This window comes from Tiliqua scincoides, chromosome 5 (assembly GCF_035046505.1).
Source record: "Tiliqua scincoides isolate rTilSci1 chromosome 5, rTilSci1.hap2, whole genome shotgun sequence".
Lineage (NCBI taxonomy): Eukaryota > Metazoa > Chordata > Lepidosauria > Squamata > Scincidae > Tiliqua > Tiliqua scincoides.
The window spans coordinates 56009512-56026330 of record NC_089825.1 but is presented as its reverse complement, the minus strand read 5'-3'; the positions used below and the strand labels follow the sequence as shown (position 1 = coordinate 56026330).

The following is a 16819-nucleotide window of genomic DNA, read 5'->3' as shown; positions in this document are numbered from 1 at the left end:
GGTGAGGAGTGGCAACTGTCCTTGCCACCAGTAAAGGGGAGGACTGGGGGGGATTCTGTGCCAGGGCACATTTTGTGCATCTAGGATTTTTTTTATTTATTTTTTTAGTGGAGGGAGGTGCAGGGGCAACACTTAAGATCATACACCCAGCTTTCCAAAGGGCTTGGACCTGGGTACGTGTAGAAATAAAGATGAGGATGTGCTAAGGATGAACAAAACTATTCATTACGCATTTCAGCTGCTAAATGGTGAAACTGGTAGCAGGTCCACTTCTTTAAGGTTTAGTCAAAGGTTAGCAGCAGGTAGATTTTGAGTCTAGCTTCTGAGTGTGTCTCTGCTGCTTCTGTTTCTCTAGCAGCAGAACACTCCTTCCTCATCAGAGGACGGGTCCTATTACATGTTTGGAATCTGTTTCAGTTTCTTGTTGCTAGGCAGCAGTGGAACAATTGTTCTCCAAAGTTCCTCCTGTCACTCAGTACTAACTTCAGTCCTGCTAATATGCCTGTGTCCCATACCTTTCTCTCTGGTCACTGGATGCTTGGCAAAGGAAGGAAGACAGACCTCTAGGAAACTGTTAATTTGGAGAAATGCTGTGTTTTTCATGGTACAGATATTATCACAGAGGAAAAATTATGTGTTAAAATTTTAATTTTAGGAAACAACTGTAGTTCTGTGCAATTGTTGTTGGGAAGAAGTCCTACTGATATTGGTAGGGCTTACACACAAACATCAGTAGAATAGCCTAGGCTAAGGAGTTGCATATATGTGACTGTTCTTGGATTCACTGAAGACATTCTCCAAACAGATGTTTTGGTTTGGAGAAATAACTGACTGAACCGTAAGTTAATAGCTTTGAGGGTTGTGGCTCCTCTGCTTTTAGATGTTTCTGTCACTCTGGAATTACACTATAATCATGAGAAGCTTAACTGTCATTCCAGATGACCTCAAGGACTTTGCTGTCCAAATTTGATGAAGTAGATGATGCTTTAATTGGCACTTCAGGCTTAAGTTCCAATATTCTTATAAGAAAATCGCATTGTTTTTGTTTCACTTTCCTCATGCAGTAAAATCAAGCACATAAAGCATATAGGGTTGAGTAACAAATCACAGAAATAGCATAACTTCGATGCTCAATGTACGCACCAAATGTCAGATGAAAAATGTTTCTCAATTGTCATCTAGTAATTCATATAGCATTGTCAAAATGCATGGCTCATTACAGTAGAAGAGAAGACAGGTCCCAGCCCTGAAGGGCTCACAATCAAACAATAGACACAAGGGAGATTGCTGGGGTGATTGCCAGGGTGGAGAAGAATATGAATATTTCATATACATAATTGCAGGGTTAAGACACTAAGGGCCCAATGCTATCCAACTTTTCAATGCAGCTGCAATGCAGCCTTGAAGAAAGGGAACAAATGGTCCCTTACCTGGAGGAGGTTTCCATGATTGCCCCCCCTCCGCAGGATGCAGCGCATGCCCCATTGGCACTGCTGCACCAGTGCTGGAAAATTGGATAGAATTTGGCCCAAAGGCAGCAGTTCTCAAGCTTACCCTGGTCATGGAGCCCTGTCATGGTGGCACCATGGGAGGACAAGACAGCCATGACTACCATGCTTCCAGTGAGCAATTTTTACACAGAAACATTGTCAAAAAGTGTTATGCAGGCATCTTAACACTGTCTCTGATAGTTAATTAAGAAAAGTTTTCAGGCTAGTTCTATTTCTTAGTTTTTGTAGTTTTGGTTTTCAAAAAAAAACTAAACAGCTTAGTCTTAGTACTTGGATCTGAAGTGTATGAACAGGACAAAGATCAAGATCCCTTCCGTTGAGACCAGTTGGCTCCTCCTTTCCTGGAACTGTCTCTCTGCAGCTGTTCCACTTGACTGCAGCAGAGGGAGAAATCAGACAGCTATTTTGTTTTGTGATTCTATTTCTATAAGCCTCCTTGAGAGTTTTGAAGTTGAAAAGTGGGATGAAAATTACATATATTTCTGTTTCTTACTCTGAAAATGTGAGTGCAGTAAAGTTGTGATATCTGGAACTTGATGATTCAGAAAGCTCTATTAATTTAACCAAAAATGGCTAAAAGGCCAATACGTTTTTCTATTCTGTTAGCAACAGTACCCAACAGCAGTTCTGAGCAGCCATGGGAGTTCAAAATTCCTGTGCACCTCTCCAAGTGGCCACAGGAGTTCATCATGGAAGGGTCAACCAAGATAAATTGAAAGCTGAAGAGAGTGGTGAATAGTAATTTTGTTTGGTGTTATTGTGGTGAATTTTGGGGGAGAGTTATTAATCTAGTTAGGTGTAAAGTTCTAATATCTGGAAAATATTACAATATTCAGCAACTCCTCAGTTCCAAAGATACCAGATATTGCAACTTTTACTATTGTTGAAACAACTTTTCATGCTTTCATGATTTCAAACATGACAAATAAACTAACCTTAAACTTCTGTTTCAGAAGAAGAGATTGCTGAAAGTACATGGTGTCATATTCTGAAGTGCAAATGGAAGCATTTGTATTAGTTTTGAGGCACCTGCAAGCTTGGAAACCCTGGATTGTATGTTCTTCCTAACTTATGCTTGTGTATTGGCACAGCCAAGCAACCCAGTCCCCAATAACCTCCCAAAAATCTCTTCTGAGTGTTGAGTGCCCAGCAAAATGGGAAGAAACTTGTGAAATTGCAGAGGGGAACCAAAAGTCCTCAAAGCAGGGTGCAGAAACCTTCCATGAGATCACAGCTAACAACAAAACAAAACAACAAATAATCAACCAATATCAATAACAAAACCAAGCAGCTGCTGACCCAATCAAAATCGGGAGGAATCAGCAAGCAGTTCTGTAAAAGGAATGTTGGACAGCCCAATCCTAACCTGCCCTGGAGCAGGCAGGCTGGCTGACCTTCTCTGCATCCAGAGAAGAGCAGGACTGGGCCAGGTTGCAGCGCAACTCAGAGTAAGGGAATGAATTTCCCTTATCCATTGTTGCACAGCAGCTTCCCCTATGGGGCTACTCAGATTTGCGCCACCTAAATAGGTGGTGCAGATTGGAGTGGCCCAGTGCAAGGCCAGGTTACCTGGGAGGAGGTTTAGCATCTGACCTAACTGCTGGATCCTGGTCCCACCCCTCTCCCGGGTGGGGAATAAATGTGATGCTACACTTAGGAGAGCTGCTGAAGTAGGGAATGAATTGTCCAAAGAAAGTAGATAGCACTAAACATTTCTCATTTTGTTTATTTAGATCAGGGGTGCCCAAACCCCGGCCCGGGAGCCACTTGCGGCCCTCGGGGGCCCCCATTCAGGCCCTCAGGGAGCACCCAGTCTCCAATGAGCCTCTGGCCCTCCAGAGACTTGCTGGAGTCTGTGCTGGCCCGACGCAACTGCTTTCAGCATGAGAACGACTGTTCAACCTCTCACCTGAGCTGTGGGATGAGGGCTCCCTCCACTACTTTCTGTTTCATGTCTGTGATGCAGCAGTGGCAGCAAAGGAAAGGCTGGCCTTGCTTTGTGCAAGGACTTTTATATTACTTGAGCTACTGCAAGACCTTCATTCATTCATATAAGTTTCATCTTTAATAAATTCATTTATGTAAATTTATTCAAATTTTAAATGTAAATTAATTCTTTTTTTTCCCTGGCCCCTGACACAGTGTCAGAGAGATGATGTGGCCCTCCTGACAAAGTGTTTGGGCACTCCTGATTTAGATGATATGGCATAGTGACTATGCCATAGTGGGTAAGAGCTGCAGATTGAGGCTTTCCTAGCTCAAATCATGCTTTCGCCATGAACTTACTAGGTGATCTTATGTAAGCTCTCACCTTTCAATCTCATGATGACATAACACTTACCTGGCAGAGTTGTTAGAAGGATTACATAAAGATTACATGCATATAGCATATGTGCAAAGCACACTCTAGTGCTATATGAATGTTAAGTAGTGTTATTATGCTAGGATTCAACCATCCCTAGACCATATTTACATGCACATTCTTACTATTTCGTGAGCCCCTTACTAGTGGTTTCCATATTTTTTTTTTTCATTTATCAGGTTCTAATCTTTCTGCTCTTTGGAATTTTAACTCAGAATGGGGAAGCCTGACCATATTAGTCTTATTTGTTCTTTTCTTAAAATAAGTACAAAGTCTGTCTTTTTGTTTGTGCAGGATTCTTCTTATCAGCATTAAAGGAAGAGTCAGCTGGGCCTGTTTTTTAGAAGTGGAATTAAGGCCATGACTTGTTAACTTACTGTTAGTTTGAGGAATGCACATTCTGGTATCTGAATCCTAAACCTATTTACCCAGAAGCGAATTCTACAAAGTTCAGTGAGGTTTAGTGAGATGTGTATGACTGCAGTATTAACCTAGGACAGTAGTTCCCAAACCTTTTGGCACCAGGGCCCACTTTTTAAAACAGCACTCTATCAGGACCCACCTCAACTTTTAAAGAAAGATCTAGAAAGAAATGACTTACAAATTCATATCCTGCTTTATCTCCCAAGTGGGCATTCTAAGCAGCTTGCAGAAAGTCAATAACATAAAATACAATACAAAAAAATATAAATATTAGCAATCTATAAAAGCTAATTAAAAGCCTGGAGCAAAAAGCAGAAGAACCAGCAAACACTAAAAAGAACAAACCCATAAAACTAATAAAAAGCAAGAACCTCAGAAGGCAAGAGTAAAAAGAAATGTCTTTAAAGCCCTGCCGGAATGCCTCTAAGGAGAGAGCAGTTCATAAACTAAGAGGGGGGGGGAATTCCATAGAGTTGGTGCCACTATGGAGAATACCCTACTTCTTGCCGCCACCTCACCCACCTCCATAGTTGGCGGCACCCGTAAAAGGGCCCTCTCCAATTACTGGAGAGGATGAGCCAGATTATATGGAAGAAAGTGATCTCTCAAATTTTCTGGCTCCAAGCCATATAGGGCTTTAAAGGTCAAAACCAGCACCTTGAATTGGGCCCAGAAACGAACAGGCAGCCAGGGCAGCCACCAGAGCAGTGGTCCAACAGAGTCTAACTGCCCCCTCCAGCAAGCACACAGACTGCCACATTCTACACTAGTTGCAGTTTCCAAATCATCTTCAGGGGCAGCCCCACATACAGCATGTTACTGCATGAATAGTCTAATCCATGGCTGCCCAAACCCCAGCCCTGGGGCCATATGTGGCCCTCAAGTCCTCTCAATGTGACCCTCAGGGAGGCCACAGTCTCCAATGAGCTTCTGGCCCTCCAGAGATTTGTTGGAGCCCGCACTGGCCTGATGCAACTGCTCTCAGTGTGAGGGCGACTGTTTGACCTCTCATGTAAACTGTGGGATGAGGGCTTCCTCCACTGCTTGCTGTTTCCCATCTGTGATGCTGCAGCAGCAAAGGAAAGGCCAACCTTGCTTTGTGCAAGGCCTTTTATAGGCCTTGAGCTATTGCAAAATCTTCATTCATATAAGTTAATCTTTAATATATTCATTTATGTAAACTTATGTAAATGTATTCAAATTTTAAATGTAAATTAATTTTTTCCCAGCCCCCGACACAGCGTCAGAGAGATGATGTGGCCCTTCTGCCAAAAACTTTGGACACCCCTGGTCTAATCCTATGAATAGTCTAATCCTGGTGTCACTGTGGTATGGATCACCATGGCTAGATCACCATACAATCCAAGTACGGCTGCAGCTGGTGCACCAGCCAAAGCTGAGCAAAGTCTCCTCTGGCCGAAGGTACCATTTGGGAATTCAGAAGCAGCTACTAATCCAGGCAAACCCCCAAGCTGCAGACCTTTTCCTTCAAAGGGTGCAACCCCATTCAGTGCAGGACGATACTGTAGCACCTGCATCTTGGATTTCCGATAGAACCTGTCTTGTTTGGATTTAATCTTGGCTTGTTAACCCTCATCCAGTTCCCAGCTGCCTCCAGACAGCGCTCCAGGCCTCTACAGCCACCACAGAATGTGGTGAAATGGAGAGATAGAGCTGGATGTCATCAGCACACTGGTAGCACCTCACTCCGAATCTCTGGATGACCGCTCCCAGGGGTTTCATGTAGATGTTAAATAGCATGAAGCACAGGATAGAACCTTGTGGCATCCCACATGTCAAGGGCCAGGGTGCCGATCAGGTATCCCCCAGCACCACCATCTGGCCGACAAATAAGAGCAGAAACACCGTAGAACAGTGCCTCCAACCCCCAATTTGGCCAATCAGTTCAGGAGGACACCATGTTCAATGGTGTTGAAAGCCACTGAGAGGTCCAGTAGGACCAATAGTTACACACTCCCACTGTCCAGTACCCAGTATAGGTCATCAAGCAAGGTGTTTCTCAGTCAAAGCCTGGCCTGAAACCAGATTGAAATGGACTCAGATAATCCGCTTTATCCAAAATCCTATGGAGCTGCCACCACCGGCTCGATCACCTTGCCCAGAAACAAGAGGTGCTAGGCTGGTGAGATGTTCTTGGTGCCTCAGCAGTCTGTCTAAACAGCATGTCTTAGGCCCAAATCCTAACCAACTTTCCCGCACTGGCATAGCGGTGCCAGTGGGACATGTACTGCATCCTACATTTGGATGGGACCTGTGGAGGCTTTCTCAAAGTAAGGGAATGTTTGTTCCCTTACCTCGGAGCTGCTTTGCCCTTATGTCGTTACTCGAAAGTGGGTTAGGATTGTGCTCATAGTCATTCTCCTCTAGTCTTATTGTGGTGCAGGCCTCACAAGGTATACCAAGTGCCTTGCAAGTCTAGCAAAACAGCAAGGTACAGATCTTCCCATTAGTTGTGTAGGGTTTCTGTACAACTTTGAGTTAATCCCCTCATTCTTGGTTCCGCGCTGGAAAGAGAGGTTGAGGTGTCTCTTGTGACTTGTCGTAGAGAGTTAATGAAACACTTTCCGTGATGAAAGCATTCTGGACCATTGCAGTTACCTAGCTAAGAATGTTATTGGTTAGATTTCCACTGATGCAAGTAGAAACAAATATTGTGAGAGTCCAGTATTTAGCTATCTGTTATATTAGTTCAGCATATTTGTAGTGAATGTTAAATTCTTGGAAAACAGAATAAAAATGAAATTGCATTTATCATTTTAGAAAAGTTTGTATGGCATGTAGTTGCAAAAATAAATTTTAATACTCAAGTTTGTGAAAAGTTTGTGTTAGCCCTCACATGGGAGAATAAGTGGTCCTCATTAATCTTATTAATCTTACAAATATATATAACAGCAATTTTTGTGAAGGTAAAACGTTTTCCAGAAGTCAAGTTGAACTTCATACATTTATAATTTATAAACAGGCACAGATTAGATATGCCTTTCAGGGTTAGGGTTTTTGAGTCTGTGAGGGCCAGATCAGGAGTCTGGATGGTGATTATGGAATATGTTTTACAACCCAAGGTCCCTGAGATTGGTTGCTGAAGTCAGAGTTCAGTTTTGCACTTGAACTATACCTAGAGTACAAACTGAGGTCAGAGGCTTGAGATGAAGTCTTAAGAGCAACACAGATAAGATGTTGCCTGCTAACTCTGAAAAGTGGCACTTTTTCAGGTGGTGTCTTGTATTTAACAAAGGGAGAATAATAATCTCTCTTCATTCCAGCATAGTGTATTTTCCAGTGGCAGCTACTGGTGTTTCTTCTATGTCTTTTTAGATTGTGAGCCCCTTTGGGACAGGGAACCATTTAGTTATTTCATTTTGTCTGTAAAACAAATTGTGGACTTGTTTGTTGAAAAGTGGTATATACGTTTTCTTAAAATATATCAATCGAGCAAGGCAGAAGGCAAGTTCTTAATATTCATGCTAGGCTTGACCAGGCCATTCTTTATGCTAGTTTAGGGACTTGATATTGCACTTTGTAGTTCCTGTCTGTACCTGAACAATACTCTGGGGGTCAGGAAGTACTTTACTATATTCCAGCTCCTTGGGCCATGGGATTTCTAGCTCAAGCCCGAGAGTCTCTGATGCACATCTTGGTTTGGCTTTCCACATCATTAAGAATATATGCTCTTTTCCAACAAAAAAAAGTTCACAAAGTGTTTAACAGACAGAGGGCGCAATCCAAAAGTGTCCTTGGGCCGGTGCAAGTCTTTTGCACTGGCCCAGGAGGGTCGCAAACATGCAGTAAGGCACATTTGCGCCTCCTTGAGAGGAAGCCGGGCCAGTGCTCCAAGAAGTGCTGGCCTGCAGAAGCTGATGGAAGCCTCTGTGCCAGCTTCCTCCTCAAGTCTTGCATCGGCCCAGCTGGATTGATGCAAGGAGAAAGGGGAGGTGGGGGGGAGGAGGGAGTGAGGCGTTCCTGGGCGGGTGGCAGGCAAGTGGGGAGTGGGAAGCAGGACTGGGATCCTGCAGTTATGCCAGATTCCAACCCCCATTCCTGGGGAGAACAGAGCAGCTCCAAGCCGCTCCGCTCTCCTCGGACTAGTGCCACCTCAAGAGGTGGTGCAAGTTCGAGGAGACCCATAGGGACCAGGGATAAGGGAAAAAGCTTCCCCTTGCCTCTGACTGAGCCACTTATGGCCGCTATCTTGTGCTGGATACAGCACAAGCCTCTTGGCTTACCTGTTCCAGTGCAGGATAGGATTGTGCCAAAAATCAAATAAATATATTGCATAATAATGGATATTACTCTACTAATTTCTGAGTTAGCTTGATTAAAGATAATTGATTTCTGGTCAGAATAGCAAAGGCCTGATATTTGGCAATCTTATTTAAAACAGTGTTAATGTGTGGACATTTTTAGCAAACACAGGGCACAATCCTAACCTTATGTCAGTGCTTTCCAGCACTGACATAAGGGCAGTGCAGCTCTCAGGTAAGGGAACAAACATTCCCTAACTTTGAGGAGGCTTCCGTGAGTGCCCCCCAACAGCAGGATGCAGCACATGTCCCATTGGCACCGGTATGTCAGTGCTGGAAAGCAATGACATAAGGGGTTAGGATTACGACCACTGTTTCATAACATAAAAAGGTATTTTAGACTATGTGGTTTTCTCTTGATTCATCAGAGCACTTTGTGTTGCTGTAGAAAGCTTTTCTAGATGGAACCCCTTGTTCTATTAGCGTAATGACTGACTCAATATACCTATCGCCTCTTAACTGTGGAACATTTCCCCACTATCTTAATTCAACCTGACTTCAGTTTCTGAAGAATTCATTCCTGTTCAGTCTATGGTATTAAAATACTTTTTCAATCACAGTTTTGGTATGTGATGCTGATAATGCATCATCTTTTCCATTGTTTACAGTTCTACATTCTAGCATACTGTGAAATCCTGTGGTGTCTGTCCAGCATATGCCATGTAGCTTTATCATGCCTTACAGTTTACACAGATTTAATTTGACACTGATTCACCCTTGAAAACAATGAATGTTAGTGTGAGGAACCTAATACATGCAATTCCACAAGAGATGGCTAATAAGCTTTATTTGGGTATTTCGATATGTACCTTAATTTTGTCATGAGAGACCTGCGGCATTTCTTTTTAAACATTTTGGAAGTGAAATGTGTGCCACATTTCATCTGAAATAATCTAACATAATTTGTAATACCTGTTGTTTTATCAGGCATATCACTGCTGTGATCCCAATTTTTTTAGCTGACTTTCAGTAATCCTGGGGCACATGTGAATTTCTGTAGACTCCTGTCTTGAAGAAGACCCTGACTACACATAATGCATTGCTTCATTATGTTGTTCGTAGAAAATTTGATGTGTCTTTTGACATATTCTGCTTTTGCAGTAGCAACTATCAGAACCTGGGATGGTACTATCAAATATTAGTATAGGACTAACTCAGTGGTACTCAAACTTTTCCGGCCAGTGGCTCCCTTGACCCCCATGGCTGTTGGCCATGACTCCCCATCATGTTCCTGAGTGCTGGAAGTGACATCATTAAACAGGAAGTGGCCAGAAATATTAACTATATTAATATTAATTATATTAATCATATCATTAATTAAATGCAGATCTTAAAAATATATTATTAATATACAGCAATATACATGCTTTATAAATGATCAGCTGCTGATCACTGTTGGATACAGGATGCTGGAGTAGGTAGATTTTGTCTGGTCCAGGAAGACTCACTTTTTTAACTTTGTAAGCATACCAATAGAATTGTTTTATCAAATGAACTTTGTGAACAACCAGTCTGACCAACATTACACACACCCACACCCCTGTGGACCCCAATCCAACTAGTCATTTCTCCCCTTCTCCTTGGATAGGATTGAACCCTTTATTAATTTAATTAAATCAAATTTTTCCAGCAGCTGGTGGGGAAAACAAAAATAGACCATGAAAATATATCAGAGCTGATAAGGGTTTGGTTAGGAAGCTGATTTGGCTCCTATACTAGGAGATGCACAGCTCAAGCCTATGCATGTCTACTCAGAAGTAAGTCCCATTAGAGTCAATGGGCTTACTCCTAGGAAAGTGTGGATAGGATTGGGCTGGCAATCACTTCATCAATGGCTGATAAGTATTCCCTTCAAATAGCAAGATTCAGCACTTTAAAAATACAACCTTTCCTCTTCAGTCAAACAAGAAGATTAATAAATCACTTTAAAAACAGTACCCTTTTTCTGCTCCAGGCCAAGTAAAGTGTGTGCTTGTCTCTCCCCTCTCCCTTTGCCAACTGCATGGAAACAACTTTAAGGGGAGGGGGAGGAAAGCAGGAAGGTTTGGAGATCGAAAGGGGGGGGGAGTGGAAGAGGGAGGAGGTTGAAAAGAGAGATTTCACTTTGATGAGAAGCGATCCCAGGCTGGCAACTAGGAACCAACCAGATAAGGATCAAGGAGAGCTTTGCAAACAACATGCAGCAAACAAGAGTGGAGGGAGAAGAGGGCAGGGTGGCAGCAACCATTCTCGCAGCTGCAAGAGGGAGCAGCTGAGCAGCTGTTTCTTCTGCTTTAAAAATGCGCAGAGACGGGCTCTTCTGTCCAGGGGTGTGACTGTATTGCTGCGAGAGGACATCCCCACGCCTCCCCTTTGAGTTCCTGGCACCTCCCTAACGAGCCACACCTCACAGTTTGAATAACACTGGACTAACTGCTTCCTGTTAATCTCAATCTAGTCTTTTCAAGCTTTCAGGCTGCCACAAGGCAGCCTGCACGTCGCTATAAGTTTGTATACTTATAACTACCCTGTAAAGTAAGAATATTTTCATTCGGTAAGTATTTAAATAATGTTAATAGGCACAATGAGGGGCCCCGATCTGCAGATAATTGAAACTGTGGATACAGGATCGCCTGTAAATATGGTGTTCCATGTTTTCTAGGCAGCCTAATGAACAGCAAAGGTTGTAGAGGTGATGAATACTGATTAACTTCTTCATCCTTTGCTTCAAGTTGACATACCATAGTCCTTTTCAGCTTACAATTGATATATTTCTGGTTACACAGGTGTTTCTTTTCTGCTTCAGAGGATAGAAAGGATAATAAGAATGCCTATTGAGGTTTGACACTTGAGGGGCTCTAGAATCTAATTTATACTGACTTTGAAAGTCATACCTTTGAAGCTAATTTTTTTTTTCTGTTAGGTCTGATGAGTTAAAGGTGTTGTCAGCAATCTCGAGGGGGTAGGGAATATTTGACATGATTATTCAGGGAACTGCTATTTTCAATACAGTAGAAAATCTCTTTGAAAGTACAAAACTTGAGCACTTTTTATAAAATAAAACATTTAAAATGGGGCAGGCTGAGTCTCTAACCAGATTTGACCTTACTATTTTGTGTGTGCAAGTTCTTTATTTTGCTTTTTCATATTACAAGAGATAAAAGAGAAAACAATCTATAAAGAACAAATAACATCTCAATTTGAGCTGACAAAACAGATAACTTCATGGAGATTTTAGCCTTGTTCTTTGCGTAACTCACCAGTGAAGGTTATGGAACTTGACTGTGAATCTGTTCAACACCTATTATTGCAAATATTACATCTTTGTGGCCTTCTCTTCCCTCTCCTCATATTACAGACTAAATATCTTTCCAGTCTCTTCTCTGTTGGTTTAATGGAATCAACAGTGAGAAAAGGCAACTATCATTCTAAGATTTGAAATAACTTATTCGTATGCTCTTGCCTTAGAAGATATTTTATCTAGTCTTAACTCCCAAATTTTATCAGGCAAAGTCTTGATGATATATGTTTCTTCTAAAACTTGGTTATTGAATATTTTGAGGGCTAAGATAGAAGAAAGGTATTGTTGCTGTTTTATATGTGTTGAAAGCAAATTGGGATTTCTGTCTCCCATTTTCAAACATGCCTGCCTACCTTACCTTCCCAATTCATGATTCATATAATTCCTGTTATTTTAAATACATACCATAATTGATTTCCTTTCTTGGCATCTTTGGCTTAATCAGATGCAATGTTTTTTATTCTAGTAAGTCTCACAGCAAGTTTAGAAAATGTTATACAAGGATTGCATTTTTTAAAAGTAGGATTTAAGTGCCTTCCTCTTGTTACAGCACTCCTAATTTGTCTGCTGCCTCAATCAGAGCTGCCCGTTCATTGGAGATCTGAGGTTCTGTTGTTGGTGTCTCAGCTGATCATCTGTGAATCTGACAGGCTGGATTGTTGAGTCGTGCCTTCCTGATGTGCGTCACAGGGTTCTGGTTTTTTTGCCCAGGGATTAGTCAGGCTGCTTTTGGAAACGCCCTCGGCTGTACCTTGTGTTGCTATATTAGTGTTTGTCTAGCAGGAAGAATTTTCTTTTTGCTGCTGCAGCTGCCTCAGCCAGCCCCTCCGGTAAGTTGCAAACACAGCTGTTGCTTTCAAGTCCATATTCTCAGACTTGTAGCGTTTACCTTATTCTGATCGTTTGCTGCAGATTGTAGACATCTTAGTGTGTTTAAAAATAAACAAAAAAAGGAATAAGCATAGATATATGAGTTGAAAATATTTGAAAATTTTTGTAGATGAGGATATACTAATTCTGGAGGTATTCAAATTAATACGTGTACCTTGTTTGTGTGCGCACATGCACACACAAACAAACCTATACTGTACACTGAAGGTCAAATGTGGCAGACCATGACTTAAGCGGTTTGCTTGGTTTTTGTTGGCAGCCTGTATGCAAGCCCTGCATCTCTGGAGTCTGCTTGCCACCTGTGCTGTTGCAGTAGTAAAGAATCAAGAACAGAAGACTCAAGAGTGCCCTAAGCTCAGCACACAGGTACTCTCCCTTTCTAAAAGGCACAAAGCAAAACTTTGACAACCCACAAATAACCACAACCTAGACTTCAGCACATTTTCCCAGTTTTGTAAGTAATTCAGATCCAAAGTTCAATGACAGCTGCAAGTCTAGGGAGTTTTGGAACATCAAAAACTGTTAAGCATGGTTCTTAAATGTGGCAGGTCCTTAAAGTTGCGGTGGGGGGGAGGAAACTTGGTATATTTCTTTTTAGGTACATTTTATTATTTTGATTGATGCGTGCGTATCACAACCTTCTAGTTCTAGTTGTACAGAGTTTTCACTTAACCTCTTTGTAGTTAGGTCTGAACGTCATTTCTGCTTATTCCATTATGCCACCTGTCGTGAAGAATTTAGCTATAGAAAATGATACATCTGTGGATATTATCAATGTTGTAATCCTGTATAGATTTGCTGAGAGAGCTTTTTGTTATCGTGTTAGGATACCTTGGAATGGGTATACAAGGTTGTTGCCTTGAAAGATAACTTCAGTCCAGAATATATGTTCTACAGCTTTATAGTCAATGCCTATGAGATCCAGCTGAAACATTTCAGTATTGCTTTTATTTATTTCTGTTCTTGGCATATGTTCAGGTCTAGAATTGAGTGTGTGACACAATCAAGTGCATTTTAAACTTCTACAGCCTGGTAGTTGGAAAGTGCTGTGGTATTTCGCATGAAATAAATGTTCTCTGTTAAACCTGTGAGAGAGCTGTCTTTCTGTTAAAGATAAAGAGATATGACTCCTAAAGCAAAAACCTTCATTTAGTTTGTTTAGGATCTTTTACATCCCTATTCATTCAGTTTGGCCTGGAAGTAACACACATTCACATTAAGTGCTTGAGACATAGTCTGATTCTATGCATAGATATTGGAAATAAATCCCATTCAGTTCATTGGCAGTTACTCCCAAGTAAGCATTTGTTGAAGTCTGATATCCTGGTTGTGTTCTTAGCTGCTGCAGTACAAGCAGGGCATCTTATGGTAGACAAGTGGGACAAAGCTGCTATACCAAATATTACAAGCAAGGAGGAAAAGTATTGCTGTCAGTTACAGCTGGAAAGCTGTTTTTGTCTTTGGGAAGTGAGGCTCTGGCAAGGATGTATGACATACATTAGAGCAGGGATGTCAAACATAAAGGCCACAGGTCAGATACATTCTGCAGAAGCTCTCTATTCAGTCCATGTGATAATTGAACTCTCCCTGTGCTGCCCTTTCAACAGTGCCTCTTCCTCTGAGGCTCTGGGAGGGAGAGATAGGAGATCTACAGGGACAGATCAAGAGGGGCGAGAGAGGGAGGCACTGAGAAAGTCCAGTTATCACATTGGTTGTCCTTTCAGCGTGGCCCTTTTTGCTGAGGTGTTGGTTCACAGAACACCTCTCAGCTGCAAAGTGACACCTCAACAGAAGCAGTTCTGCTGAGAGGGTGGCCCATGTGATAATTGGGCTCTCCTGGCATGGTTATTGGGCTACCCCATATCTTGAAAATATGATCAAGATTTGCATATTTTGTTTTCTGTCATTTGCAACAAATGAATATCTGTGTGAGAACAAGATGCTTATTCTGGCCATCACCTGCTTAATGATGTCTTAACTTCTGGCCCTCAGTAGGCATTATGAATGCTATTCAGCCCACTGTATGAAACACGTTTGACAGCACTGCATTTGAGCACCAGGAGCTAGCAACAATTTTGTCTTAAAAACCGCTTGCTTATGAAGTGCAAAGGGGCTTCTCATTGCAGTGAAACACCACCAATAGCAGTGACCAGTGCTAGAGAATGAGGAACCTGGAGCTCTGTCCTCTGCTGCAGTTCCTCAGTGTTGCAGAAAAAAGGATTAGACTCTTAAATTCCAACAAATTCTAAAAATGCATGTTTTTTTAACAGCTCCATACACTATAAATGCAACAGATTCTTGTGTAATGCAACTAATCCTTGCCTTATTTATCTCAGACAGTAATTTGTATGTGAGGGTGTTCTTGTTCATATATTTCAGAAGAAAAAACTAGCAGGAACTCCCACTCTCTTTTGTTTGATAAAGAATTCTTCAAAGGTAGAAATTTTGTATAGAAAGCAGACTAAAATACTCTGTTCTCCAGAGGTTTAAAGCAACTTGTGACTTTAAGAAGTATGATAGACTACAGACTTGGCAAACCAAGTGAGAACTTTATATATAGCACTAGTGTAGGCTTTCACAACTATCTGTTTATAAATACGCTGTTTTTCGTCCTTCCCTATAAATCTTTTTCAAGGTGTTTTAAAAATATTGTCCTATACATTGATAGCTGTCAATATTTTACCTTAGAGAATCATACTTAATTTTACAGTATTGTGTGGTGTTCTTCAAAGTACATGGGGATGTGTCCTAAATAAAATAAAACCTGACCATTCAACATTAAAACCAATGAGGCAAATTAGTTATGTCTAATTTAAGTCCTGTTTATTTCATTGGAACGTTGACATGACTAACTTTTGGGGGGTACAGCTCCATAGACTATTGGAACACTACATGGTTAGGACTTAAAGTTGTGGTCCTTTGGTCAGCTTTGACCAAAGCTGCAGTGTCTAAATCTGCACCTGACAGAACAACATAAACAGCTGCCTGAGCCAGAACTATGGTTCATATAGTCTTACGCTAACTGATGGGTTTTTCTGGACCCTGCTACCTGAGATCCTTAACTGGAGATGCTACCGTGTAAACATGCACCTGGACGAGAAGAGCAGAGGATGGCAACAGTCCTGAATAATTCTCAAAGTGGAGGTTTTTGGTTTTTTTCCTGTTAGCTTTTCCCATATGTGGCACTTCTGTGTTGCATTTGTTTGTTTGTTTATTTATTTATTTATTTATTTATTTTGTGCCCCACCCTTCTCCCCAGCAGGCACCCAAGGCAATTTTTAAAGTAATCATTTCAGTCCTCTTGGGCTCAAATGCAACTGGTTTAGAATGTATTTGGCTATCTACTGAACTTACTTCTAAAATATTTTGGTCTTGTTGAAGAATTTAGGTTAGTACATTTGCCTTGCTCCATTATTTTGGTGATCTTTTGATGGCATCCTACAGAATGTTCAAGTTCTGTTAGTATGAATTTGAGTTTTACATGTGTTCATTCTGTTTCATCAAAACTAACTTTTGTTGCTCTTCCCTCTGAACAGTTCTGTCCTCTTATGTTTTGAAGATTACTCAGTCTTGATCCTAAGTTTCTATATAGGTTCTGTCTCATTATTCACAGGGTTCTGTTCCCAGAACTCACTTGGATGGCAAAAATCTCACTAAAGCAAACAATTTAAAAAACAATGGCCCTTTGCTAGGCAATTTAAAAACAGTGTTGCTGACCTTTGTGATGCAAGACAGAGTCATTAGGCAGACAATCCATCAGTCTTCCTCCAAGCACTGAGAAAGATTTTAGTCCCAGCCTGCTCCTGCAGCACTGGGAAAGAATGCAAAGTCTTTCTTTCTCATGCTCATAGGGAAGGAAGGACTGGCTTGCCTTGGAGTGAATCTGTTCTGAGTGCCTGGAGGGAGAATTATTAATGGATTGTCAGTGGGCTGCCCTCTCTCGCATTAACAAGGCTCTTGTTAAAGGATGTTTTTCCTTTAACAGGGAAAAAAGGGCCCTTCCTTTAAAAGGGTTCCTTCCCAACTTGAG

The 16819-nt window shown here is 41.5% G+C and overlaps 1 protein-coding gene across 2 annotated transcripts in view; it reads left to right on the top strand.

Moving 5' to 3' along the window:
- The window catches only part of NT5C3A (5'-nucleotidase, cytosolic IIIA), a 37444-nt gene that overhangs the window by 2464 nt on the left and 18161 nt on the right, over window positions 1–16819 (top strand). The window contains exons 1-2 of one of the 2 annotated variants that reach the window (XM_066631047.1): window positions 12454–12728; window positions 13049–13155. The exons of the other annotated variant lie outside the window; for it this stretch is intronic. Of the exons in view, the coding sequence (XP_066487144.1) occupies window positions 13054–13155 (102 nt within the window). The 5' untranslated portion in view covers window positions 12454–12728; window positions 13049–13053. Of the gene's footprint in view, window positions 1–12453; window positions 12729–13048; window positions 13156–16819 lie in introns of those variants that run through there. 2 annotated transcript variants of the gene reach the window in all.